The sequence below is a fragment of the Sciurus vulgaris genome (genome assembly GCF_902686455.1).
Source record: "Sciurus vulgaris genome assembly, chromosome: 2".
Lineage (NCBI taxonomy): Eukaryota > Metazoa > Chordata > Mammalia > Rodentia > Sciuridae > Sciurus > Sciurus vulgaris.
This window is the reverse complement of record NC_136462.1, coordinates 159,182,832-159,195,479: the sequence shown is the minus strand read 5'-3', so window position 1 is coordinate 159,195,479 and position 12,648 is coordinate 159,182,832. Positions and strand designations below refer to the sequence as shown.

The window sequence follows — 12,648 nt, the reverse complement described above, 5'->3', positions numbered from 1 at the left end:
TGTTAGAATCCCCAAAGCCCAGGCTGTAGCCAATCTCCAGGCAGCGGTGGCCTCCGCGGGTGCCTGGCTTTAGTTGCTCTGGGTAGAAATGTGTTGGACAGCCAGTCTTCAATGGTCTTGCTCAGCAGTCTGCCAGCGCAGCCTGGATCCTGGCCAGGGGACCTGCGAGTCATTTTCACTTTTAAGGACAGACCTTCCTTTACCTCAGCAGTCGCTCTGGGAGCCACCTAGGAAGCCACAGCGAGGCTTTCTCTAAAGGGACTGAGCCTGGTGTTCCCTGGGAATACTCACTTCCTGTCTTTGTCCTTTAGCCCCCACTACAGCTTCGTTTACATTCTTTCAGTCTTGTTATGGAAAAGGCTTGGCAGCTCCAAACCATTTGCTAAGTGTCCTTAGCCCCCCTTGGGTTGATTTTTTTTTTTTTTTCTTTCTTTATTTCTCTTCTTCTTCTTTTTTTTTTTTTTTTTTTTTTGCTAGTGTTTAGCTAGCATCTGGAAAGATCACTGGACATGCTGGGTTCATTTTTCATGAATTCGATGCTTTACCCTTCAGGGAAATCAGGAAGAGTTTTCACCGGACTGAGTCTGAAGGAATTTTACAGCCTCTCAAACTTCGGTACATTTTTGTCTTAATCCAGTTGTTGCTGGGGTGGTTTTAGGATGCAACTGCTGGGTGACATCGGCCGGGAGGAACCGGGAACCACAAATGGAAGTGAGAAGCGGCGGTGCATTAAATTAAGTTGCCATCAACACTGAACCAAGGTGTTGGAGGTTATGGTTTGGGAGAAAAGACTGTAAATCCCAAAACTTCTTCTGTGTTAAGATCTTTATTTAAAATCATCATCATCTGTGTGTGTACCACCTGCTTGGACTTTGGGACCATTCCCAGCTTCCATTCTTTTTATTCCTGCTGTGGCACTTTGCAGTGTGTTCTTGTCACCTGTGCCCAACTCCACCTTGGAGCAGCCAATTAATAAGGATGAAGCCACCTGCATCATTGGAAGAAATGTAATGTGTCTGCCTGTCCTGGGTGAGCATCCAAACTGGATATTGGAACTGAGGACCACTTGAGGTTAAAGTATGCACATGCAGTTACCGGCTACTAATTAAACTGGTAAACTTCTGGAATTCAGACTGCTCCATCGCTGTCAGCAAAATTCCTCGCCTGTCTTGGCTCATCAGAAATGGTTTGTAGATGGAAAACTTAGGAACAGAACAAAGAAACTTAGGTCCTGGTGAGGAATGAAGCCCTGGCACTCAACTTAGCAATTCCTGACCTGCCAGAAGTCTGAATCCCCTGCTGAGAAAATGTCTGGAAGGATAACAGAATTTAGGTTTGGTTTAAAGCAGCTTTAAAAAAAAAAAAAAATCTGTGCTTCTGGGGCTAAACAGTTAATCATTTGCTCCCCAAGGTTTCCATCCTGCTCTTACTTCTGAACACGGCACTGTGTTTTCTTTCTGGAGTGGCTCCAATCTGTGGACTTTGCTAATGAGGGATGAACTTCAAAGGTCTTGGATCTTGGGTTCTCTTCAGATGTTGAGCTGAGAATCTGAGCCTCTGGAGTCAGCAGGATTCCCAGGAGAAGTTCACCACCTTCTCAGGAGGTTTTGGGGTATTGGCCTTCGTCCCATTGGAATTGCAAGTGGAAAGAAACACAGAGAAGACATGGCTGACCCTTTAAAGTGACAGAACTTTGGAGTAATGTCTCAAATAGGTGAAAGGTTTGGAAGGAGGGGTGCGTATACACTATATTATTTTTTTCCTAAAAGACATTCAATGCATGGGTAATCTACAGCTCACTGTAGATGTGACTCATGAGTCCAAGCAAGTCTGTATGCAAAGGTTCTTGCTCATTCATGCAAATGCACTTCTCTGCAGTGATTTTAAGCTTTCTACTTATTGAAACATCCCTAATGCCACCTTCAATGTCCCTGTAGTACTTCTGGCTCTCTGTCACCCAACTCAAAAGAAACAGCATCAGTAAACCTGCAGAGAAAGAAGCTGCCTTGATTTTGCTGCCTCCCCAACCCACACCTGCCCCTGAACCACTTTCTAAAAGTTTCTTTTTTAACTGAAAAAAAATTTTTTTTAACCCAGGATTGAACGCAAGCACTCTAGCTACACCCATCCCTTTTTCAATTTTATTTTAAGGCAGGATCTCGCTAAATTGCTCAGGCCCTTCTGGATCTTGCAATTCTCCTGCCTCAGGCTCCTGAGCAGCTGGAATTACAGGCATGTGTATCACCACACCCAGCTTGAACCACTTTCAACATTCCTTAATGGTGGGACTAGTAGTGCCATGGTAGGGTGCTGGTCGTGTATATGTGCAAGGTCCCAGGTTTGATCCCCAGCACTGAAAAAAAAAAAAATGTAAAGACTGTTAATGGTCCAAGGGGTATTTTCACTTCCTAGTTCCTTTATTGACGTTCCATTGTGTTGGTTATGGTTGGGATGAGCTATATCCTGCGCATGTTGTGGCAGGAAGTGATGATGAAGGTGGGGGACAGTTTTCTGTTTGGCCCTGACACAGCCTCACTGAAGGAGGAAAGTTTGGGGGACTCCCCCATGCTCCTCAAGGCATGCTGGTCTGGGCCAGGTCTGCTGCCCCAGGTGCCTAGGTATATGCCTTTGAAGCAAAGGTTGAAGTCTTTGTGACCCAGAGGGAAGGATTATAGGTTTCCAGCAGGGGAAATTCCAAGCTCAAATAGCCATGATGATTCAGGACTCTGTTGTTATCCTGCCTTTAAATTTTCCATAGTGAACCCCCACCCTCCCTGGTTGATCATGGAGCAGTTTACATGCTGTCCCCTTACACAAACTGATCTCCATAAACAGTGACACAGGATTGCATCCCAGTCTTTCTGATTTCTAAGGAAAAAACAGGAATTTCTTCCCAGCGCCCTTCTGCTGACCTTGCCTGGGGGAAGAGGGCTAACAGAACTAACAATGACCTCATCCCCTTCCAGCAGGATTTCCTGGGACATATAGAACCTCTTTCTTTGGCTGTCCCTTTGTGATGAGCCACGTTAAATCTATACGCTTTCGGAGCAGATTGTGGGGACATCTAATATTGGTCTCTTTCGGACTTTAGCATGAGGTCAAGAAAACACACAAAGCAATCATTATGCTCCCCACAGTCCTAAGGACCTTCTACGTCAGCTGCTGAAAGAGGGGGTGGGGCAGCGAGGTGGGGCACGGTCTAGGAACAGTGCTGGCGGTGGCAGGAAATCAGGCTGAAAGGAGATGTAAGGGCTTTGGTGGGAAATAAATGGCACTGTGTTGTTGACGGAAAAAGATCTTGGCAGGACTGTTGTTGTGAGTGTTCTGTGGCTTAGAAAGGAATTTCCTACAGGCTGGGCTAACCATTAAAAATGTCTCTACCTTCAGGAGTCCCCGGCATGCAGTAGAGCCTCGCTGGGGGAAATGTCAGCTTGGACCATGGGCGCCCGCGGTCTGGACAAGCGAGGAAGTTTCTTTAAGGTAAAAGGAAGCCCCGATTGGGATCTCCACTGGGCAGCCTGCTCCCTTTGCCTGCTGCCTGGGGAGCTGCAGGCACTCAGTGCAGCTGCAGAGGGAAGCCTGCTCTCTGAGCCAGCTCCAGCCAGCTGGGTTTGCCTGAGCGCAGCCGCGGGGTTGTTACCATGTTTTATAGCAGGTTGGGGTTTTTGTGATTTAGTGCTCCATACAGACATAGGACTGAGGCTCAGAGAGATGCCACACTGTGTAAAACACTCAAGGGAACCTTTGGTAATTGCCCAGTTACTCCTTCTCCAGTTGGGGAGATTTTATGACAAAAGCTGAACTTGGCTTCCCAGTATATTGATGTTGTAGACCTGTGTGTTCTACCTTTTGCTTGATTGTATGAATCATTGAAGTGCTAAAAAAAACAAAAACAAAAACAAAAAAAAAAAAACCCTGAAAACAAAAAACACAACACCCACAGATCCTGGACCTCACTTTGGACTGATTAAATGTTATTTGATGGTATATTTTTATCAAACACCCCCAAAGTTTCTTATGATAAGGCAAGAGAGAAATAATTCAGCAGGTTAAAACTATACATATTGATCGAATTAAATTGCCTTCCTAGCTTAACAAGATTTTAAATGGGTATTATATATGTGTGTATATGTGTATATATCTATATATATGTGTGTAAACGTGTCTATACACATATATACTGGTTGCTAACCACCAGGAGCAAGCTTTGATTTGTGTGTGTGTGTATATATGCTAGCTTAATATTTTTCATGGATATTATATATGTGTATTACTATATATGTGTATATTATATATATATATACGTGCCATATGTATATGTTTAATTAAAACTTCATGGTCATTTCTAATTTATACTTGGGGATTAATTCCTTTCTTGTGACTCTTTGCTTTGTTTTCTTTAACACTCTCAAATTAACATATACTCATTATAGAAAAGATTCAGAATCATGTTTAAAAAATAGAAAAATGGAGGTAAAATGTTCTTTTGAAATCTGTTACAGGTAGGTATTCCAAACACCAGGTCTTATCCCCAGAGGAGGAACAATGATAAAACTTTATTACTGAGAAGAAGTGTTTGTGTTTGATAATTACCCCAACCCTCAAGGGCTGTAAGAATGTCTTTAGTCTTATTTGTATCCAAGAGACCACAACTGATTTATTATGTCAGCTGTTGACTATACAAAATAAATCAAAGGATCTGTTGATGGAGTAAAGCTAAGTGCATTAGTGAAATCAGGGGGCCTACATAGGACAGTCTTATTAGTGTATAGGTAAAGGGCAGCTGGGAGGCATATTTATAGGATTTGGAGGTCTAGGCCCAAATCAATTAAGCTGCATTTTTCAAGGCAGAGAACTGACTGGATTAAGGAGAAATTTGTGGATACCACAAAGCAACATTCTTGAAGCGAGTCTTGGCAAATAAATCATTGATAAGTGAGCTGTTTCTCTCCATGTGAGTAAACTATTGAACAGACAAGTTGTTTTATAGAAATTACCTGCAGTAAACAGTGAAGCTACTTATTAGTTTATAGCCTTAACTTTTTGGGCAAGAAGATTCTCTGGAGATTTAAACTGTATTGGCACAGATGGCCTCAGTTCTCATTCTTAGTAGTTAAGCTACTTGGGCATAAGTTGTCTCAATTCTCAATTGACTGACTTGGTTTTAATCAAACTTCTCTAACACCTACCCACATGAGGTGGATGAGAGGAGGGAGCTTCTCAGATCTCCAGCAGACTAGGAGCTAAATCCTCCAGGTTCCTGGATTGCATCTTATGATGAGATATTTATGCATACAGGATGATCCCAAACCCCTCCTTAACCCAAAGCATTGCCTAAATTAGTCTAAATATTGGCTAGTCCATAATTACCACCTTATGATGCTCAGGAAGCATAGTGGAGTTGTGTCTTAACATAGTAGTAGTTAGACTTTAAAGTCAAGACAAAACAAGAAAATTGAACACTGGCAAAATTGCCTTTGAAAATTCCTTAGGTGTTGTGCAGTGGTGCACACCTGTAATCCCAGCTCCCTTGGGATGCTGATGCAGAAGGATCTAAGCCAGCCTGGAGAGCATAGCAAGACCCCATCTCAGAATAAAAAAGGCCCAGGGATACAGCTCAGTGGTAAAGTACCTCTGAATTCAATCTCCAGTACCACAGGGGTGTGTGTGTGGGGGGGGGGGGGGGGGGGACCAAAAACAGAAAAGAAAGAAAATAGTTCTTCCCATAAGAATATATAACCTAACCTATAATTCCAGAGGAATCTTTCTTGAGGAAGTGCACTTTGAGAGCCAAGGGTGACCCCACATTATGTAGAAAGGTGGAGGTGGAACTAAATTTCAAAGCAACTCTCTTCAGCTACTGTAGTGAGCTTCTCAAAGACATCAGTGATGCCCTATAACTGACTAGGATAATTTCGTAAAGTGTGAGTATTCCTGGCTTCCTGAATTCCTGAATTCCACATTATGCTTATTATTCCTTTTTTAGTTATTAGTGCTCATGTGATTTTTGTGTAAAGTGGAGATCATTGAACATTGAACTCCATTTTCATCATTAACTTCCCCTATCCAGTTTGTTTTTCTAAACCAAAGCTGTTAACCACCAGTAGTAAGCTTTGATTTGTGGTTTCCCATCTGTCCTGGCTCAGGGAAATGACTCAGACAGGTTGGGAGGACATGGTGCACATGGATAACACAGTGCCTGAGCATTCTGGGATAAATGAGAACGTCCAGTGGTTATTGTTCCTATGGAATCACATCCTGGTAGTCTGGCCCCATAAATCCTATGCTGGACAAACACATTTTCCATAGTCTTTTGCAGGAACATGGTTAATTTTCCTCAGCCACTGTGAAAGCAATATTTTCCTGCTCAACAAAGTCATTGCAAAAACATATGGGAGACTGGAGGTGGGGAGTGGGGGTGAGGCTCTAGAAAAAGTAGTCAAAGTTATCTACAGTTAAGTAATAGACATGTACATTTGCTATCAAATATCAAGGGTGTATTGAATGAAAGATATAACAAAGATTTCACTCTAGACTGGAGAAGCCCTAGTAAGTCCTGACTTAGAGGCAGGAATGTTCAGAATCATCCCTGATCCATCATTTTCCTGTTGTATAAATTAACAGAGATTGCAGAGGCATGAGAAGTGATAGACAAAACCAAAAATCCTATGTTAGTCCATAATTTCATTGAGCAGTTCCTTATGTGGATCTGTGGATGTTTCAAAGCCATAGAGGTAGGTGTGTTGTTGCCCCTTTGGGTTCCCAGCATGTCTCCTGGATGGTGAACAATCTGACATCACCTGCCAGTGTCTAAGGAGGCAGAGCCATAGAGTCTGTCACCAGACAGGTCTGAGTGCATTACAGAGGAAACAATAGTGATTAGAGATTTAGTCAGAGCCATTAGCATGATGACAGTTTGTTTATAATAATATTGCAAAGCATGCCTGACTTCAGTATTTGGGTATGTCTTTTGTTTTCCATAAAGAAAATTTTAATAGACCTTGACACCTGGAAAGATACAGAGAAGTGCTGTCCCATAGAAATATGATGCAAGGCACAGGTGTAATTTTAAATTTTCTAGTAGCCACATGAAAAATGCTAAAAAGAAAATAAACCAGGTACAGTGGTACATGTCTATAATCTCATCTACTCGGGCAACTGAGGCAGGAGGATGGAAAGTTCCAGGCCAGCCTCAGCAACTCAACAAGACCCTGTCTCAAAATTAAAAAAATAAAATAAAAAGGACTGGGGATACAACTCAGTGGTAGAGTACCCCTGGGTTCCATTAATCCCTAGTCCCACAAACAAAAAAAAGAAAGATAGACAAGTGAAATTTATTCTAATAATATATTTTATTCATCTTAATATATCTAAAATATCATGTGTTAACATGTCATAAATATAAGTATTAATCAGATATTTTACATTTTTATACCATGACTTTTTTAATTGACAAAAATGTATATATTTATCACGTATACCTGTTGTTTTGAAATACCTATCGTAGCATGTCTTTGAAATCCAGTGTGTTTTGCATACAGTGTGTCTCAGTTCAGACAAGCTGCATCTCACACTCTCAGTAGCCAAGTGTGGCTATGACTGCCATACTGGAAAGCAAAAGTTTAGCATTTGTGTGATCTAAACCCCCTCCTTTTATTGATGGGAAAGCGAGAACTAGGGTCCGTTAGTACAGCCAGGATGGGAGTCAACCCCAGCCTGACTGTCTTAGGAACCCTCACCCCAAGTGGCCTCCTCCAGGAAGCACTCTGAATGCTTTTCCTTTTCCAGCTCACCCTCCCAGGAAATTCCATCTGGAGAGGCCAAAGGGACCACAGCCTTCTCTGGAAGAGCTGTTGACTTTTTTTTGCACATGCACACATGCATTTCACCAGTTGCTTCAAATGCCTTTAGGTCCCAGGTCAGCCCCACCAGGCATGACTTTCCAGGAATTCCATGAGTTTATTGGGTAGTAATTCCTGTTAGTGTTTACAAAAAGCAGTGGATTGTATGGTTTTACAGGATATTGTCTCCAACACATTGTGGTCAGTAATTTCTGATACTAAATGTTGCCTGTAGTTCTCAACATATGCTCTAGGATACTTTGTTTTTTTAAAAAAAAAAAAAAAAACAGGACCACATATTTCTCCAGCCTTCCTTGTAGCCCTAAGTTTCATAATTTGGAGGATGTCAAGGAGAGAAATGTAGTTGTGCAATACAATTGAGTCCATGGATAATTTTCAGGAAGTTAAAATGTGACTCTTATAGAATATAAAATGAACATCTGTCAAAGATTTTTTTCATCTCATTTGTGAGGAATCCAGTAAGATGATTCCAAGAATGCTTTGACAAGTAACATATTTTTTTCAACTTGGGCATCCTGTGATAGGTTTTCTAAGTTAAAAGTCAAAACTGGTTAACATCCTAAAAATCATAACCTACAATAAAAACCTTTAGGTTTCTCTCTCTCTCTCTCTCTCTCTCTCTCTCTCTTTTTCCTGAACAGAACTCTGTAGGATGACATTGTCACAGGGCTGGGGCCTTCTGGGAAAATGAGACAATGCAAAGCCCCTCTTCAAATCCTGATTCTTGCAATCAAGTCAGAAATATTTCAGGCATGTCACTCAGAGTAACAGGCATGAATATATTGAAGGAATAGGGAAGGGGGAAGGAGACTCTCTCAAGGGAGAGAGTAGGTCCTGTCAGAGAAGAAAGGGACATCTTGCCTCTCCTGCATTCCAGTTTTATTGGGAATCGAAGAGGAGTCTCCAAAGAGTCTTACCCAGGTTCACCTCTTGAGTTTTGACTGACAACAAATGACACCAAACTTTCAAACCCCCATTGCCATGACAACTCTAGGTCACTCTGGCCATGCTGACAGGTTCTAATTGGATTCTTAACTATAAATTCTTACAGATTTTATGGTTAGGAGAAATTATCTTTAATCTCCCTGAGTTCCAGAATCTGGACTGTTAAAAGGGTCACAGAAGTCTCCCCCTTCAGGGCAACTTGGGTTTCTCTTATTAGCATTATTTTAGGCCTGCATTTCTCCTGCAGAAAATGGATAGTAACACTGAGGACTGTGACATAGCCTGTCCACATAAGCCAGGTAGGGCTGCAGGTAAATTGCTTTTTAGAAAAGAAGCATGTGGGGGCAGCACAGTGAACCCATTTTATAGAATTTCTTTAACCTCTTGTTTCTACCAATCATATCTGCCCCTCCCAACATGTAATTACGGGCTGAGTCTGTAATTAATAGCCCATAGCAAAGTCAAACTCCTGGATAATTAAATAATCTTTAGGCAAACTTCAACAATGCTCCAGTTTGGCAAAGAAAAGATAAACTTATTTTCAATGAATTCCTTTATTATGTATAATTATAATGCACCAGTAAAGAAATAGGAAAAAAAAAAAAAAAGATAAATTCAAAAAACGAAAAGCCTTCCCACCTGGAAATGTTAAAAACTTTTAATTACAACTCTGGGGTGAAAGCAGAACTATAAACTGGAATTACAGAATGCTTAAAAAATGGCAATCAAAACACTATCAGGGGCTGGGGAGATAGCTCAGCTGGTAGAGTGCTTGCCTCACAAGCACAAGGCCCTGAGATCAGAACCAGTGGAATATACTTAAAACAGTAATTGGAAAAATTCATGGTGCTAAACTCTATGAGAAAAGACATGCCATTTTTGCCTTGTGTTCAAGTTTTAAATAATGTTTCTTAATAATTAACACTGAAATTATTTATTCCTCCCCATTTTAACACCTTTCCTTCTCTTGTCCCCAAATTTACCCAACCAGGGATTTTGCCTCAAAAGAGTGAATGCCTTCATAGAACACGGGGAAGCTGTTTCTAAGTTGATTGATTTCAGAGTGCTTACGGCACATAATCAACCTTAAGTGGTAGAGGTCCTTCCTCAGAGAGTAACCTCTCACCTTTAGCTAAAAAGGTTCCTGGAGCCCACTGCCCCAGATGGAAAGATGGGCAGGGTACAGTCTTCTTTCTTCTTTCTCTTACCTTATAAAAAGGAGAGTGGCCTACCAAACAACATATTTCCTACCTGCTTATAATTCCAATTGAATATTCAGTTTTTTAGGGATGTTCATGTTTTTTATTTTTTTTAAATACTTATATCTAATTAAGCAATACAAATTGTATTCATGCTGTATAATATGCTATTGTTATTTTATCATAAGAGCACTTAAAATCTACTCTGCAGATTTCAAGAAAACAATACACATACCTGTAATCCCAGCAACTCAGGAGGCTGAGGCAGGAGGATTATAAACTTGAAACCAGTCTTGGCCATTTAACAAGACTCTATCTCAAAATAAAAATTAAAAAGGATTTGGGATGTAGCTCAGTAGTAAAGTACCCCTGAGTTCAATCCCCAGTACCCAGGAAAAAAATTAAGAACATTATACATTGTTATTAACTATAGCCACCTTTCAGATGCCTGAATTTACTGCTCCTGTCTAGCTGAAGTTTTGCTACCTTTTCTTTTTAACTCTGCTGTCTTTTTTTATTATTTATTTTTTAATTTTTTATAGACTACATTTTGATTCATTGTACACAAATGGAATACATCATTTCATTTCCATGGTTGTACATGATGGTTTTGTTACCTTTTAAACAACATCTCCCCAAACACCCCTTCCTTCCCCCTGATTATCATCATTCCATTCTCCACTTGGATGAGTTCAACTTGTTTAGATCACACATGGGATAATGCAGTATTTGTCTTTTTGTGTCTGGCTTATTTCACTTAACATGATGTCTTCCAGGTGTATCTATTTTGTCACAGATGACAGAATTTCTTTTTTTTTTTTTTTAAGGCCAAGTAGTGTTCCATTTTATACACACACATACACACACACACACACACACCACGTTTTCTTTATCTTTTCATTTACTGATGGACACTTAGGTTGATTCTATAATTTGTCTACTTAGGATCATGCTACAGTGAACATGAGACAGCAGAAATCTCTTCCTTGTATTGATTTCATTTCCTCTATAATATCACAGGATTCTTGAATCATGATTGTTTTATTTTATTTTATTTATTTAGTATTCCTTCATCCACTGATTTATTTATTGAAGTATTGGGAACTGAACACAGGGTCTCACACATGGTAGGCAAGTACTTCACCACTGAGCTATATCACTAGTCCTTTTTTATTTTTCATTTTGTGACAGGGTATTATTAAGTTGCCCATAGTGGCCTTGAACTTGAACGCCTCAGTAGCTGAGCAGGAGGTGCTGCCATTATAGGTGTGTGCTGCCATTCCTGGCTTATTTTTAATTTTTTGAGGTGCCTCCGTATCATTGCATAATGGCTATCCTAACTTACATTCCCACCAACAGTGTGCAGGGCCCCCCTTTTCTCTACATCCTCTCCACCACTTATCTTTCATCTTTTTGATCACAGCCATTCTAACAAGTGAGAGGTGATATCTCATCGTGGCTTTAACTTGGACATTCGTTTTGACTTAGTAGGTAGCATTTAATGGCAGAGCAACCAATGTACCACCAGTCATTCACAACTTACTATAAACTAAGGTTCTCTAAAACATTGACTGAAATCAGCCTAAAGAAGAAGTTTGAGTTTGTGTGCTGGGGAGTGGAGATGGTAAATTAATATCTCTTAAGGGATGAGACAGGGCTCAGGGCCTCACTGGTTGGGCTGGGCAGCATGGGACATGTGTAATAGAGTGGAGAGGAGTCAGAAGGTGGTGTCAGGAAGTGGTAGGTAACCATATAGATAAGCAAATCTTCTTAGATTCTCCGCACACCACTGGCCTGAACCTGGAGGCCATGTGGCTCCCAGAGGTCTTCTACTTAGCCACATCTTCCTTCAACACTCATGTAGGACAGGTGAGGTTAAGAACTGTGCCCATCTCTGAAGTGAGACAATGGACTGGCTTATCCCAGCTTCATTACATACTACCCGTGTGACTTTAAACGAGTTATCTGAACTCTTTGAGCCTGTTTCTTCACCTGGAAATTAGGGATAAGGGTCCTTCCCTCATAATGCTGCTGCTATACAAATTCAAAAGTATCATCCTAACATGCCCTTAGCTAGTGACTGGTGCATAATAGTGGCTCAACAAACATTCATCCCTCTTGGCAAGCCAATTCTCAAGGGTAATGGCAAGGTCCTCATGCTCTAGGATCTGCACCGAGCACATCAAGAGGGACTAAGTTCTCACTGTGCCCTTCCATTGATTCTGTGCTGGGTCCTGGGTTTCCCTGCAGGAGTGAGACTCACCTTAAGTCAGGTGTAGTAAACGCAGGGTCTAGGGAGTCATGCCATGAGTACTAGGACTTATTGGACCAACTGTGGCCAGAGTACATTCATGCTTTCATTTCTTTGGTTAAATAAGGAGTTTCTACTGGAAGGGTTTCCTTCCCCAACTTTCTCATACAATAGGAGTGCCTGTGGGTACTGGTTTATATAAATTCCCACCGCCCACCCACTGAGTCAGACCTCCAAGGGAAGGGAGTGGAAATTGTCCCCATCAAATCCTTCCCCTGACTCCCTACATGAACATGGGACCAGGTGATTCCTTTCCTTAGAAAGGTTTAGGAAACACTGAATTAACTTAGGGAGGCCCCTTCAATGTGAAATACCAAAGCATGTGCCTCTG

The 12,648-nt window shown here is 41.2% G+C and overlaps 1 protein-coding gene across 10 annotated transcripts in view; it reads left to right on the top strand.

Annotated features, from left to right (window-relative positions):
• Window positions 1-12,648, top strand: part of RIN2 (Ras and Rab interactor 2) — a 220,823-nt gene that overhangs the window by 114,234 nt on the left and 93,941 nt on the right. For 5 of the 10 annotated variants that reach the window (XM_079123219.1, XM_079123221.1, XM_079123222.1 and 2 more), the window contains exon 3: window positions 3,388-3,480. In XM_079123219.1, the coding sequence (XP_078979345.1) occupies window positions 3,388-3,480 (93 nt within the window). Of the gene's footprint in view, window positions 1-32; window positions 1,736-1,790; window positions 3,246-3,387; window positions 3,481-12,648 lie in introns of those variants that run through there. The other 5 variants (XM_079123227.1, XM_079123225.1, XM_079123224.1 and 2 more) reach the window with 4 other exon arrangements.